Here is a 14328-nt window from a genome sequence, read left to right as displayed (position 1 = left end):
AACTCCAACTTAACCCCTACTTAAACATGTTTACTTAATGTTAAGCTACATATTTAGTTAAGACAAAACATGCTTATTGAGCTCAAGGGTCTTTGTATTGTCAAAATTCGTAACACAAGAAAGAAAAGAAACAATCGAATTGATCCATCCACGCCTCGAGAAACCCCGAGAGCGCGATCGATCGATCGACCCAATCACGCCGTGAGCACGACGGCACCGCCGCACTTCTTGATCTTCTTCTCGGCGTGCTTGGAGATGAACTTGGTCTTGACGACGATGGGGAAGTCGCCCGAGACGCGACCCTTGCCCAGCACCTTGAAGAAGCCGTGCTCGGTCACATCGATCAGCGGCGCCTCCTTGCCCCCCTTCTTCACCTGGGCCTTGACGTCCTCGGGCACCAGCGACCACAGCTTCTCCACATTCACCGTCGGGCGGTAGTACTTGTTCCTGTTGAGATGGAAGTAGCGCATTCCTACCTTGCCGAAGTAGCCCGGATGATACTTGTCGAAGAGGATCCGGTGATGGTGGAGGCCTCCCGCGTTACCGCGCCCTCCCGGATGCTTGCGGTGCTTGCCGATGCGCCCATGCCCGTGACTGACATGGCCCCTCTTCTTCCTGCTCTTCTTGAATCTCGTCGTCATCGCCGCCTCCCTTCTTCCTGCGGCTCAAGAACCCTAGAAACCAAACCTCAAAAACCCTAAGTCCTAGCCGTCGGATCTAAATCAAGGGTCCCAAATCGTAGCCGTCGAATCATAAAGAGCCCTAAATCCTAAGCCGTCGGATTAAATCCATAATCCCTAAAAGCTTAGCCCTAAAAAGTAATGCGGATCGATCCCTTGCCCTTTAACACGTTAAAACATAATCCCAACGCTTATCCATCCTTTGTCTACATTTTTCTTGCTTGGATCACTCGTAGCTCAGTCTCGTTGGCTGAGGAGCCACAGCCAATCTTCGCGGCACACCGATCTCGCAAGCATTCACTTTGGCCGCAAACCGGAGCGAGCACAGAGATTCGTGCAGCGACTTGGCCTCGGGGGCGATGTTGACGAACATCAGCGTCTTCGAATCTCCACCTAAGCAAGGCTGCAAGATGAAAAAAAGGGGAAGAAAATCTCGCTCAGTACATATAAGATCCTCGCTAAGCAACTCAAAGTCCAAAGCCATATCTCTTTGTTTACCTGGAGAAGATACGTGAGCTTGGAGTTTCTGTAGGGAACGTGTTGTTCTTTGTTGGCAATCGCGGCAATCACGTCACCGAGGCTGGCCAAGCTTTTGTTTATGGCCTGCGGGACAAGAAAACTCGATGGAGTCAACACATAAATTCTTTGCGAGCACGAGCCTTGATTGTACCTGCGTCTCTTTGAGACGATCTCCAGTTGATCCACTACGGGAGAGGCGTTCGCTCCCCGCCAAATCAATGAGATTCAACACCCCATTGACTTCTTGCTCGGTGCTCTGTTAAAAAAGGAAGAGAATTATGCATAGCCTTGAAGTCGCCACTAGGCTTTTTTGTTACCTCGTTGGACCCGGTGATGCGTAGTGTAAAAACGCAATGACTCCTCGACGACTGTTCGTTCAGTGCCGTTTTACCCACAGATCTACAAAGAAAAAGAACAAACAAAGAATCAAAGAGTTGAAAACAGTGGTGTTTTGCATACGCGAACCAAAACAAAGTATTACCTGCTTACAGTAGCCCGATGCAAGAGTGACGATACTTCTTTCCAATTGGTGACATCAACCATAGTGAGATCTGTGACATATGTGTTGCCAGTTTGATCGTGCTTCACCTGGTACTGCTGCTGACATTTCATCGGAGTCCCACCCTCTGTAGTGCTAGCACGACCAGAACCCAGCAGATCTCGTATTTGCTCGTTGTAAATTTCCAGCATAGACGCCTGCGTGCATTTGTCAAAACCACAAAGAAAGAAAATATCAGATATACCTGCATCCTGAATGTCCAGCCTCTAGTGATCAGCTCTTGACTAGATCTGAATATCTGCTCCAGAGACCGCGGAATCACCCCCCTCAGTTCATCTACTTCGGGATTGCCAAGCATTGTGTGTGTTTTTCCTGAGCCAGTCTGACCGTACGCAAATATACACACCTGCGAAGTGTTACAGCGTCATCATATGAGTGGCAGTAGAAAAGATACGCTTTTCTTAATTACCTTGTATCCATCCAGAGCACTTTGCACAAGTTGAGATATTTCTGTAAACACGCTCTCTTGGCCAGTTTCAGGACCAAACACTTTGTCGAAAGAAAAGAAGTGCCTTTGACCTGCTTTGGAAAGGAGGATTCAATAGCTTTCGCAAGAGAACGCAAACTTACCTTGCATGGGAACGAGTTCCACTCCACGGCCAAGCAAGTCTGTTGTGTTCGGATACTGCACCACGGAAATGCCTGCTTCTGGATCACCTTCTTCTTGAAAGATTGGACGCACTCGACAAAACACCCGAATGTTTCCTTTCATTTCCTGGAAGTGACTCTCTGGTTAGATTACGATAGATGACGTTTTCAGTATACCTGAATAGTGTTGTGGAGCTTGCGACGAATTTCTTCACCTTCGCGAATTCGGATATCAGCTTCAGCCAGACGATTCGTCAGATCTTCTATTAGCTCTCTGTTCTCCGCAACTTCAGTCCTTTCTTGAAGATATGAGCGCTCGGTTATCTGCGTTGATAAAGAAAAGAACTGGATAGAACAATCCATGGCATTGGGCATTTCGTACCAGCAGTTTGTGGTTTGCAACGTCTAATTGCTGGCGCAAACTTTTAACTTGCTCGGTTTGAGAAGTATAGCATTCCTTTAAATGAAATTCACGTATAATGGTTTGAATAAAACGGAAGTTCAAAAACGTTACCTCCAATGCGATTGCCTTACTGCTTAAAAACTCAAGCTCTGCAGCCGACTTACCAGTACATTCCTTGTACGTATTGTTTTCTTCCATCAGAGACTGAACATGAGCTGCATGCTGGTCACGCTCGTCAGTAATGCGTTGAACTTCTGCCCGTAGCCTTTCCGCCTCGTCTATCAAAGCTTTTTTCTGTTTTAACTCTTCCTGCAGAGTCGCCTGCAATTGACGGGGAAGGTGAGGCCAAGAAAGAAACAGCTAGAAAAGAATTCTACCTTAAGCATATCTATTTGTTCTTGGAGTGCCGCGGTGTGGCCACGTAAACTGCCCAAAGTTTCCATTAAGGTGGTCTTTTCCTTTTGAAGTTTCCCGCAAGCTTCTGCCGAGACTGATGCATCACTTTGCAATTTGCTGTTATATTGTTGCAAGCTAGTATTATACTCCTGCAAGCGTTTGTTGAGATCTTGAAGCGACAGCACCTGACATATGGACAAGATTGGTATATTTGTGGTTTAAAAAGAAAAAGAAAAAGAAAAAAGTTACCTGATTCGACAAGCTCGTGGCTTCACTCCGTGATCTTTCAAGCTCCTCAACAAGTCCAGCCATTTCTTTACCCGTTGCTTTTAGTTGTTCCATATCTTTTTCTCTAGCACACAATAAAGACTACACAAACCAGATAAAATCAACTCATGCTTAAACAAACGTCTGGTCACAAACCTCCTTTTCCGACATGACTGACATCAATCTATCTTCCAGTGATGTACATAGATTCTTGAGCTCAGAAAGACCTTGCTCCAGCTCATCCTGCTTTTGCCTTCGAAAAGCCTCTGCAATTGGAAGAGAAAAAGTCAGACACAGGCAACACCGGGTATATCGTACCAGTTACTTCTCGATCGCGTCTTTCTCCGTCAAGCGCGCTCTCAAGGTTTTCCTTTTCAAAACTTAGCTTCACCTCCTGGTCTTGGAACTGCCTGATACAAACTCGAAGCTTCTTTATGTAGTCACTCATCTGCTCGTTCTTACCCTGTCACACACAACAATCCCCGTCGCACAAAATCACCAGAAAAGAAGAAAATACCTTGAAATCAAACTTTGTCTTTCCAGCCATCTTCATGGCTAACAACGCGTCGACATCTGCCCTGGACAAACTGCAAGCCTCTGATAGAGAACCCTCCAACGCCACGCTTTGGTGTGTCTGGAGCGGATGAGAGGGGCTTGCATCCAACAGCGTGGTGAGCACAGGACGCGAGCACCTCGTCTCTGGGGCTTGAGGCGTCTGCTGCCTGACTCCAAACACATCCTTACATACGGTCTTCCTCCTCTTCTCAAACGGCGAGTTAAGGCAGTTCTCCTTTTGCTGCAAACAGCGCGATCGTCTCATCTCAGCACCATATTTCCAGAGATCTCTACAACCGCCAAGCTCATCTAAGAACTTACATGGTGTGGATCTTTCTGCGCGCTGTTTGGCGCACTCCCGGGCGTGTATCCAGGAACTTTGCTCGATCTCATGGCGCCGGAGCCGCGATCCGCTGGAAATCACCGAGAATCGTGAGCGCCTTGCCGCTCACAGACGGCGCGCTGGGCTAGATCGCGATAACCTAAACCCGCATTGCTCAATCCAAAATCCCTCTACCTCGCTAGGGCTTCTACGAACAAAGGCATGGTTTGAAGCCAACGGTCATATTGCGTAGCGACCGTTGATTTTGTCCTGGAGATTTTAGTGCACAGTCGCGTGTTCGATCCATAGCACGTCACGGGCGGAATTAGGGCAGATTTTAGGGTATTTATTTTGTCCCGGGCGGCGCAGGTTTAGGGTTCTTGTGGCAGTGTGTGTGTACTAGAGCTGTGCTTGCTCCCTTTGCAGCTCTTGAATGGTACTACTGCTAGATTCCTTGTGGGGAGCGTGGGCAGTTGTTTCGTAGGCGCTGCCAATCACGAATTTCAACAATCACGCTCTCTAGATCTAGAATTTTGCTTCTTCTCGCCGCTCGTTAGGCAGAACATTGGGGCTTTTTCTCTCGTCGCCCGCGATGTGTTGTACAGTGGCAAAATTCTCCCGCATCGCTCCGGGTAGCCTGTAGATAATCTGGATAAGCAGGCTCTTTCGAAAACGGTGCTAGATTTCTCAGGAATTTGGAATTCAAGGGTGCTGTGATGATGAATTTGCCAGTTTTTAGCCAGTTCTGCTTCTGAAATCTTCGTGATCGAGAACTGGTACTCTTAGTCTGAGCTCTTTCTTGCCATTGCTCGTTTCAAGAGGCGTTACCCTAGCGATCTCTTTCGCTGGGGGTGTCGATTCGAGCATAGATCGATTGTTTAAGTCCAGCTTTAAACCATTGCCAGAGATCCCATTTCAATCGGCCTGGCAATGACCTGTCTACTGGAACATGTTAAGAACCCTAAAACTACGGACGAATATTCGTTTTTAAAATTTAAATTTTGCGCGCGAACCTAATCCTCTCGCGATCTTACGCGGTCGTGATCAACGAGTAGAATACATTGAATTCATGAATTGAGAGGAAAGAATGGCGGCAAATCCTGTGCAAAACCTACAAATCCCCTGTGCTCTAACCCTCGCCCTCTTCCTCCTCGAACTCGCCCTCCTCGTCCGCGCTCGCGTCCTGGTACTGCTGGTACTCGGACACCAGATCGTTCATGTTGCTCTCCGCCTCCGTGAACTCCATCTCGTCCATCCCCTCGCCGGTGTACCAGTGAAGAAACGCCTTCCTCCGAAACATGGCCGTGAACTGCTCGCTCACCCGCTTGAACATCTCCTGGATGGACGTGGAGTTGCCCACAAACGTCGCGGACATCTTCAATCCCTTGGGCGGGATGTCGCACACGCTCGACTTGACGTTGTTTGGGATCCACTCGATGAAGTAGGACGAGTTCTTGTTCTGGACGTTGAGCATCTGCTCGTCCACCTCCTTGGTGCTCATCCGGCCCCGGAACATCGCCGAGGCGGTGAGGTAGCGGCCGTGGCGAGGATCCGCGGCGCACATCATGTTCTTGGCGTCCCACATCTGCTGCGTCAGCTCCGGCACCGTGAGCGCGCGGTACTGCTGCGAGCCGCGCGACGTGAGCGGCGCGAAGCCGATCATGAAGAAGTGGAGGCGCGGGAAGGGGATGAGGTTGACGGCCAGCTTGCGGAGGTCGGCGTTGAGCTGGCCCGGGAAGCGCAGGCAGCACGTCACGCCGCTCATGGTCGCCGAGATCAAATGGTTGAGATCGCCAACTGCAAAAACACGAAGTTATCAGTGTTGTTCTCACAGAATTCCGATCGCCCAAGTTCCAATTTCTGGTTTTTCTTACGTTTCCAGGTGTTTCAAGAGCAGGGCAGCAAGAATGCAAAGCGCCCAAGTCCCAGAATCTCATTTTTATGCATGGTTTCGTTTTCAAGTTCCCCGAAAGAGAGAGTGGGATCGATCGCTCACAGGTTGGGGTGGTGAGCTTGAGCGTGCGGAAGCATATGTCGTACAGGGCCTCGTTGTCAAGCACCATGGATTCGTCCGAGTTCTCCACAAGCTGATGAACCGAGAGAGTTGCGTTGTATGGCTCCACCACCGTGTCGCTCACCTTGGGCGACGGGAAGACCGAGAAGGTGAGCATCATCCGGTCCGGGTACTCTTCCCTGATCTTGGAGATGAGCAGCGTCCCCATGCCGGATCCCGTCCCGCCACCCATGGAGTGGCAGACCTGGAAACCTGTTCATCCAAATCCACACAAGCCAGTGTCAGTGAACAACGTTTTGGGCGATCGTGTTCTTTCGGATCTTTGAGAATCGATCGATATACCTTGGAGGCAGTCGCAGCTCTCGGCCTCCTTTCGCACGACGTCCAGCACCGAGTCGATAAGCTCGGCCCCCTCGGTATAGTGGCCTTTCGCCCAGTTGTTCCCGGCTCCGGTTTGGCCAAACACGAAGTTGTCCGGGCGGAAGATCTGGCCGTAGGGGCCGGATCTCACGCTGTCCATGGTACCGGGCTCCAGATCCATGAGCACCGCGCGGGGGACGTAGCGGCCGCCGCTGGCCTCGTTGAAGTAGACATTGATGCGCTCGAGCTGGAGGTCCGAGTCGCCGTGGTAAGTTCCCGTGGGATCGATGCCGTGCTCGTCACACACCACCTCCCAGAACTTGGCACCGATCTGGTTGCCGCATTGGCCGCCTTGGATGTGAAGGATCTCCCTCATCGCTGATAGGATTCCTCCTCAATTACTGGGAATCGGGTCGATCGATCGATCGACTGAGGGATTGATCGATGGATCGCTTCTTCCTCGAGAGAAGATCGATGAGGAAAAAGAGATTTTTTTCGAGAGAAGTTTGCGGCAACACTTTTGCTCTTTTCAGTTTGGTTGTTTCGTGTGAAGTTGAAGGAAACTGCCGGCCACCAGAACCGCCGAAACCGCCGGAACCGTCACTCGGCTAAGGCGGGTATATTCGATCAAGGATGACGTGGTTAACCGGCTGCCACGTCTGCGGGAACTAGGGCTTATGTGTCTGGGTTTAGGGGCACGTTGTTTGGGGGTTTTTGGCAGCGATGGAGAGATGCGCCACGGCGCCGCCGTCCGGGTACCTGGACAGCTTCAGCACATTCGAGGCGCCGGTATGTAACATTCTTGCGAGATTTTGCTGGATCACTTGTTCTTGAGCGGCGGCATTGCGAAATCTCGCCTCTAGTTCGCTAGATCGTTTCCTCTTGAGCAGCGGCATTTTGGTTTCTTCCGAGAGCAATGTGTTCTTGCCATTGATTTTTTCCAGTTCCGGCCTGGTATGCGATACATACCACATGATCTTGGCTATGAAGCTCCCTATCGACCGGGCAAGGCCGTGTCCTTCCCCGACGCCAAAGGTCGCGTATCAAGCTTGGATGATGGATTGGTCGCGCGCACTCCAACTCTGGTATGCTTTCTCGCTTTTCCTCTTTCTTGGGATTTTAATCTAAGAACACAACAATGGCCAGACGATTCACGATCGCTAAATCGTTGCCAGGAGATTTTGATTGAGATTCTTCGTCGAGTTTCTCTCTCCGAGTCGTCTGCAAGCTCGGCAACTTTGGGTATGAATCTTTCTTTCTCCATCGCTCTAACATCTTGAGTTTTCTTTCTTTCCCAGTGGAGGCCTGGCATCAAACGTGTTGATCCTGGAAGTGGTTCTCTGAGTGAGAGGCCTTTCAAACCAAGCTTGCGTATGGTACCTGGTCCCGAGGACAACAAGCTCGCGTTATGGAAGTCGAGCATACACAGTGTTGATCACGTAGACGAGAGCCTTGGGGATTCCAAGTGGAAGTCCTCGCGGCATCGGCCCTCGATATTTTCCGAGTGGTATCTTGAGGAGACTGCCAACCCCGAGTGGCGATCCACCAGGAAGCCTGGAACGTATTTACACCAGCCCGAGTGGATTCCACCCTTCCGGGAGTACGAAGGCAAAGTTCCTCGTCGGGTATGCATTGAAGCTTTTTCCTTCTTCATTCGTTTTCTAAGACTTTGGTATCTCTGTGACAGTTCTATTCGATTGTTCCTGGTGAAGCAGCGAGAGCGGCAGCTGCAGCCGGTGCTGCCGCTGGAGCTGCCGGTGCTACGAGCAGAGGCGGCCCAGTTGGGAAAAGAAAAAGCAAAGTTTACAACCAGTTCGCAACGACTTTACACTACGACGAGAACAAGAGATTTGTGGGAGGGATCAAGATCGTCCCGAGGCCTAAGAGTGATACTCTGGGGCCTTTCGCGTCAGAGCAGACACCCAGGACAAAGAGGCAGTTTACCAGTCACATTTGTCACACAGATGGCGTTAGCATTCTCATGAATCACAACCAGGATAAGGACTACAACTCGTACATATTCCACTAGAGTACTCGCAATCGTACCGACATAGCTGGGAGAATATCGACTTGGAATTGGCAGGACTTCAAACTTTCTTATTCATCAGAAGTTCTTCACTTGGAAGTTGTGACAGATTCAAGCAGAAGAAATCAGCGTGGCAAAGCTTGCAGCGGTTTATATTTCTCCGTCCCAGAGCTCTTTGACGCTCTTGTATGGACTGGTGGAGTCGTTCACCCATTCATTCCCAGGCATGCCCCGTTTCTACACAAAGCAGACACGAGAGTTATGATCTTCTGCCAACAACGATCCAAGAACTTAGTACCTGGGAGATCTTGGAGAACTTTTGGAGGTCCTCCTCTGCAATGGTGAAATCGAAGACCTCCAGGTTGGACTTGAGACGGTCGGCATTGGTGCTCTTGGGAAGAACAGAGTTTCCAGATTGGATCCCCCATCTCAGAGCAACCTGTGCAGGGGACTTTCCAAGCTTCTCGGCGATCTCCTTGACAACCGGGTCGCTGAGCACACTCGTTCCTGTCGATCCAAGAGGCGAGTATCCCTGCGGTAAACAATGTTCTTGAGATTTTCTTCTTTGATATTACCGTAGCTCTTTCTTACCGAGAGATGGACTCCTTTGGACTTGCAAAACTGGCGTAGCTTGTTTTGCTGCCACAGTGGATTGCATTCCACCTGGTCCACTGCGGGTGGAATCCTCGCGGTGTTGAGCAGATCTTCGAGCTTCTTGCTGGAAAAGTTGCTCACGCCGATCGCTCGGACTTTGCCGGAATCGACGAGCTTCTCCATCGCTCGCCAGGTCCCCGGGATGTCTGGAGCGATGAAGCTCTCGGGGCTTGTGTTCATTCCTTGGACGCTGTTCTTGAATCGAATAGGCCAGTGGATCTAGACAAGAGAAGAATCGTCAGCAAAAAGTTTACAATCATCCTAGAGTTCTAAAGTTGACAGGCACAAAAGTTCTTTTGATCTTACGAGATAGAGATCCAAGTAGTCGAGCTGGAGATCTTTGAGAGTTGCCTCCAGCGCTTTTGGCACGTCCTCCGGATCATGGTCGGTGTTCCTGGTTTAATTCCAGCACAAGAGGTGAAAAAGGAGTCACGAGATCTTCTTTGTTACCAGAGTTTAGAAGTAATCCACACATCCTCGCGCTTGACAATCCCGGATTTGAAAACTTCGCTCAAGGCCTCGCCGATCTAAGCAAGAACGCACGAATCGTTTAGAGCTTGAAAGAAAGAACTCAAAAGCTCAAAAGCTACTACTTACCTCTTTCTGGTTTCCATAGACGCTAGCACAATCAATATGACGATAGCCAACCTGATCAAATAACCACATTCAGTCCCGGATCCAGCGAAACAAATAAAAAATTTGGATCTTACTTCCAGGGCAGTCTTCACAGCCTTTCCAACCAAACCGGGCTCCGCTTGCCAAGTTCCAAGACCCACCGCCGGGATCGAAGCTCCATTGCTGAGCTTGAAATGGAATGGACCCTCCAATCCAGCCGACGAACCCATGGTACCAAGAAAAAAAATTTCCACCAAGCAGTGGCAAAAAGAAGAACAAGAGAACTCGAGAAAACTCGAAGAACTCCTCTAGAAACCAAAAGTTTATATAGCTCAAGAAAGAGAAAGAGAGAATTCCACCTTTCTAATTGTCTGCTCGACACGTGGGCCAATAGCGAAGCGCCATTCTTTTTTATAAAGAGGAATCGAGCCGGGGACGTGTTCGTCTTCTAAGCAGTTTCACGAGAAAGGACTCGAGCCATGGACCTGATCGTGAACAAATTAAATGTCGCCCACTCGTTTCTCAGTGGTCCAAATGGATGGTCCCCGTTTTCTAGAATATGCGGGGAATAACTATTTTACCGCGCTTTTGTTTATCCTTGGGAAAAGAATGTCCGTTTCAAAAATGCCGGGAGTGATTGACGGCCCAAATCTATCTCGCGGGGCGCACGTTAATCTCCGCCCTTAGCTTGGAACTGTCGAGATTGCGCTCGCCCGTCTACACCGTTGATCTGGTAGGGTTTTTAATTTTATTTGTCTTGCGTGGAATGTGGCTATGGTGGAGCTTCCCGCGGCGCGCTTGAGCTCCTCCTCGGCGTCCTCGATCGATGTTGGTGAGGGTAGGGCTCGCGGTCACTTGCTCGGTCGCGGCATTGGCGCTAAATCACATCAAGAGCAAGCGCGAGAGAGATGCCGCCGGTAGGTTTTCTTGGATGCATTGCCAGCGGATTGTCGATGCTCTGTGTGGAGTTTTTGTCCAGAATTTCAAGCGAGGATCGCCAAGAAGAAGCAGCGCAATGACAAGGAGATCGTTGCCTATGGGGACAATCCAGCGCCGAGTGAAGAGGTATGCGATGTTGCGTAACAACGCTCCCAATCTTCTTTTTCTTTGTCATTGAATAGGAGGAAGAAGTGAAGCAAGTTAACGTGGTAGTTCGCAAAAACGAGAGAAACGAGCTGCTTCTTCCAGAGATCGAAGACCTTATATCGAATGGATTGGACATTTTTCCAGAGCCAGATGATGGGAAAGGTGGAATTAAACCCGTGGATGAGATCGGGGATTTGAAAGCCAGGCTCCAGCAGCTCCAGGAAAAAGAGAGGAAGCTCAACGCAGAGCTTTTGGATTACTATGGTCTCAAGGAACGGGAAAAAGGCGTCAAGGAGCTGGAAGCTCAGCTCCTGGTAAAGGATGAACAGATTACTAGCCTCACGGCATCAATCCGGAAGTTGGAGGATGAAAAAAAGAAGATGGCCGACGACATCAAAGCCGCTAGTAAATCCAGAGGCGAGCTCAGTGAAGCAAGGATGAAGATCAAGGATTTGCAGAAGAAACTTTCCAGTGGAACGGGAACAAATGCGGCACAGAACGCGGCGCAAATCACTATGTTAAAACAGCAGCTCGAAACACTTAAAGCTAAGGAGCAGAGCTCGATGAAAAAGAATTTTGAGATCGAGAAGAAAATGCAAACGTTGAAGGAGCTTGAGATTGAGGTGGTCGAACTTCGCCGGACTTGTAGAGAGCTTCAACACCAAAAACGAGACCTGACAGTGAAGCTTTCAGCAGCCGAAGCTCAAGTGACTTCATTATCGAGCGTAACAGAGGTAAACAGCCTTCCTTCTTTCGGTTTTTCTTTAGAACTTGCTTCTTTCCTACACTCTTTTGGTTTTTACAGACTGAGCTGGTGGCCCGGGCAAACAACGAATCTCAAATTCTAAGACACGCAAACGATGACTTGATGCGGCAAGTTGAAGGGCTTCAAAATAATCGGTTTAGCGAAGTTGAAGAGCTTGTTTATTTACGGTGGGTCAATGCGTGCTTACGCTACGAGCTACGTAATTTCAAGGCAGCCGATGGGAAATTTACAGCTTTGGATCTCAACAAGAGTCTGAGCCCGAGATCTCAAGAGAAGGCGAAGCAACTTATGCTGGAGTATGCTGGTCCCGACTTACTGGCAATGAGATCCAAGGAAACTCTACCGGACAGTGGCTATGACAGTCCTTTCTCGCGTACGTCCTCCGACAGCATTGACATGGACGACTACGGTAGTGAGGAATCCAGCTCCAAGAAACCTGGCTTGATCAAACGACTCAAGAAGTGGGGTCGTAGCAAGGATGATTCTCAAGTTGGCGATAAACCGAAAGGCGAGAAGAACAAGAGCCCGGGGCATAGGCCCGCCACACCGGCTAGTCCTATGGGACCTCTAGAAACGATATTGCTAAGGAACAGCAAGGACTCTGGGATCACAACTTACGGTTCTGTGGACACGGATGGTGCTTCTCCAAACGAATCGTCTGCGAAGGGAAAGCAAGAGCCAGCAAAGTTGACGCCAGTAAAGACCAAGTCGGACGGCCTAAACAGTATCGCTGCTTCATTCCAGCTTATGTCACGGTCCGTTGTAGGCAGTGACGTTGCCGACAAGTACCCCGCTTTCAAGGACAGGCACAAGCTGGCTGTGGAGCGGGAGATGGCTATCAAAGAGAAAGTGGAAGAGATAGCAGCAAGCAAGAAGCCAGAGGCTGTCGCGAAAATGACGCCTGCGGAAGTTGAGAAACGAGAACTTCGGGTTGCTAAGCCACCTCCAAAGCCTTCCTTGGCTGGGCCACCAACGCAGACTGTTCTCCCTCCCAGGCTCGCAGGAACTGCACCACCGCCACCTCCGCCTCCTCCAGGTATTCCAGGTGCTCCACCCTTGCCACCGGGTGCTCCAGGAGCGCCACCTCCGCCGCCTCCCTTGCCTGGCATGGGTAAGCCACAGGGCCAAAGTGGAAGCAAGGTTCAAAGAGCTCCCGAGGTGGTGGAGTTTTATCAGTCCTTGATGAAGCGAGACGCAAGGAAAGATGCGGCAGTTTCTAGCTCCGGAAACGCATCATCAGAAGCTCGAAGCAACCTGATCGGTGAAATCGAGAACCGGTCATCACATCTTCTAGCGGTATGTAGCTTTGTCTTGCGTTATTTTTTATCTGACTTTTGTGTGGATTCGCAGATAAAAGCTGATGTTGAGACGCAAGGCGACTTTGTCAACTCACTGGCTGCTGAGGTTCGTGCTGCAGTCTACTCGAACATTGACGATATCCTTGCATTTGTCAACTGGCTTGACGAGGAGCTCGCATTCCTGGTATGGATAGTACTGTAACCGGGTTGTAACAGGCTATAACAAGAGCTTTTCTTGCAGGTGGACGAGAGAGCGGTCTTGAAGCACTTCGATTGGCCGGAGGCAAAAGCTGACGCTTTGCGGGAAGCTGCGTTTGAATATCAAGACCTCCAAAAACTAGAAGCGGACATCTCTTCCTACAAAGATGACCCCCGCGTACCCAGGGACGCCGCTTTGAAACGAATGTTTTCACTCCTAGAAAAGTAAGTGCTTCTTCCTTCTCGTCCCTGACCTTTTAACTTCTTGTCCTTGCCACCACCACAGGGTAGAGCAAAGTGTATTCGCACTCTTGCGAACAAGGGACATGGCTATAGCACGCTACAAGGAGTTCAACATACCAACGTACTGGATGCTCGACTCGGGACTTATTGGAAAGGTAAATGTTGACAGCACGCACATCTTTGTCTAAAACCAAGAGTTTTGCTTTTTGTCTTTCCAGATCAAGCTCGCATCTGTCAAGCTAGCGCAGCAATACATGAACAGAGTTATAAAGGAGCTGGACTCTGTCCAAGATAAGGAGCCACTACGAGAGTTCTTGCTCCTCCAAGGAGTCCGGTTCGCCTTTAGAGTTCACCAGGTAGAATCGCTAGCCAAGCTTTTGCTAACTTTCGATCCATTCGCCACTAATCCTGACCTTGTTCTCTTCAGTTTGCTGGTGGCTTTGATCCAGAGAGTATGCGAACGTTCGAAGAGCTGCGAAATCGTGCTCAAAGTGAGCAGCTCAAAAGGTCATGAAAGTATCCTAACCTGCAGTTTTGCTTGTATCTATAGTGTCATCTAACAGTGGGCCTGGACAAATGTATAATTAAAACTAATAATATGGAGACAATCTTTCTGTGGTTTTGATAGTCAAGGAAATCTAGAAAACGGTAAAAAAAACATGAAAGAATCTTCACAATTCTGGTGATTCTGCTAACTCGTTCTAATTCTCTCAATTGTACCACAAAACTCATAGGACAAGCATATGTAAGCCAAATATATATATAAAAACCAATACATA

The 14328-nt window shown here is 49.4% G+C and overlaps 6 protein-coding genes and 1 non-coding gene across 7 annotated transcripts; 3 read left to right on the top strand and 4 right to left on the bottom strand.

Moving 5' to 3' along the window:
• Positions 1 to 76: 76 nt before the first annotated feature.
• Positions 77 to 700, bottom strand: LOC9647164 (60S ribosomal protein L27a-3). The gene has a single exon (XM_002962313.2). It carries the CDS (start codon positions 639 to 641, stop codon positions 195 to 197), a length of 447 nt encoding a protein of 148 aa, XP_002962359.1. The 5' UTR covers positions 642 to 700; the 3' UTR covers positions 77 to 194.
• Positions 701 to 812: 112 nt separating this feature from the next.
• On the bottom strand, positions 813 to 4493 carry LOC9647163 (kinesin-like protein KIN-14N). Its single transcript, XM_024688223.1, has 17 exons — positions 4289 to 4493; positions 3930 to 4208; positions 3731 to 3875; positions 3569 to 3678; positions 3395 to 3514; positions 3127 to 3330; positions 2861 to 3070; positions 2729 to 2803; positions 2524 to 2670; positions 2329 to 2473; positions 2168 to 2277; positions 1943 to 2104; positions 1681 to 1895; positions 1517 to 1598; positions 1351 to 1455; positions 1179 to 1283; positions 813 to 1083 (listed from the first exon to the last, which is right to left on the bottom strand). Exons 1-17 carry the CDS (start codon positions 4358 to 4360, stop codon positions 907 to 909), a joined length of 2463 nt encoding a protein of 820 aa, XP_024543991.1. The 5' UTR covers positions 4361 to 4493; the 3' UTR covers positions 813 to 906.
• A 178-nt stretch (positions 4494 to 4671) lies between these two features.
• Positions 4672 to 4816, top strand: LOC112342594. Its single transcript, XR_002991019.1, has one exon. It is a non-coding gene; the product is annotated as a small nucleolar RNA snoR135 (small nucleolar RNA).
• A 414-nt stretch (positions 4817 to 5230) lies between these two features.
• On the bottom strand, positions 5231 to 7039 carry LOC9661791 (tubulin beta-1/beta-2 chain). Its single transcript, XM_002962311.2, has 3 exons — positions 6646 to 7039; positions 6286 to 6555; positions 5231 to 6086 (listed from the first exon to the last, which is right to left on the bottom strand). Exons 1-3 carry the CDS (start codon positions 7037 to 7039, stop codon positions 5419 to 5421), a joined length of 1332 nt encoding a protein of 443 aa, XP_002962357.1. The 3' UTR covers positions 5231 to 5418.
• A 333-nt stretch (positions 7040 to 7372) lies between these two features.
• On the top strand, positions 7373 to 8707 carry LOC9647162. Its single transcript, XM_024663744.1, has 5 exons — positions 7373 to 7452; positions 7608 to 7748; positions 7810 to 7905; positions 7962 to 8288; positions 8351 to 8707. Exons 4-5 carry the CDS (start codon positions 8037 to 8039, stop codon positions 8690 to 8692), a joined length of 594 nt encoding a protein of 197 aa, XP_024519512.1. The 5' UTR covers positions 7373 to 7452; positions 7608 to 7748; positions 7810 to 7905; positions 7962 to 8036; the 3' UTR covers positions 8693 to 8707.
• Positions 8708 to 8809: 102 nt separating this feature from the next.
• LOC9661790 (aldo-keto reductase family 4 member C10) lies at positions 8810 to 10206 on the bottom strand. The gene is made up of 7 exons (XM_002962310.2): positions 10054 to 10206; positions 9941 to 9991; positions 9794 to 9870; positions 9650 to 9737; positions 9281 to 9562; positions 8988 to 9221; positions 8810 to 8926 (listed from the first exon to the last, which is right to left on the bottom strand). The coding sequence occupies exons 1-7, from the start codon at positions 10186 to 10188 to the stop codon at positions 8840 to 8842; spliced, it is 954 nt and encodes a 317-aa protein (XP_002962356.1). The 5' UTR covers positions 10189 to 10206; the 3' UTR covers positions 8810 to 8839.
• A 509-nt stretch (positions 10207 to 10715) lies between these two features.
• Positions 10716 to 14176, top strand: LOC9661789 (protein CHUP1, chloroplastic). Its single transcript, XM_002962744.2, has 9 exons — positions 10716 to 10875; positions 10938 to 11023; positions 11080 to 11778; positions 11850 to 13106; positions 13161 to 13292; positions 13350 to 13531; positions 13593 to 13704; positions 13768 to 13905; positions 13977 to 14176. Exons 1-9 carry the CDS (start codon positions 10785 to 10787, stop codon positions 14061 to 14063), a joined length of 2784 nt encoding a protein of 927 aa, XP_002962790.1. The 5' UTR covers positions 10716 to 10784; the 3' UTR covers positions 14064 to 14176.
• The last annotated feature ends 152 nt before the right edge of the window (positions 14177 to 14328 follow it).

Source organism: Selaginella moellendorffii, unplaced genomic scaffold, assembly GCF_000143415.4.
Source record: "Selaginella moellendorffii unplaced genomic scaffold, v1.0 SELMOscaffold_2, whole genome shotgun sequence".
Taxonomy (NCBI): domain Eukaryota; kingdom Viridiplantae; phylum Streptophyta; class Lycopodiopsida; order Selaginellales; family Selaginellaceae; genus Selaginella; species Selaginella moellendorffii.
Note: the sequence above shows the minus strand (reverse complement) of the source record. Positions and strands in the feature narration are given on the sequence as shown.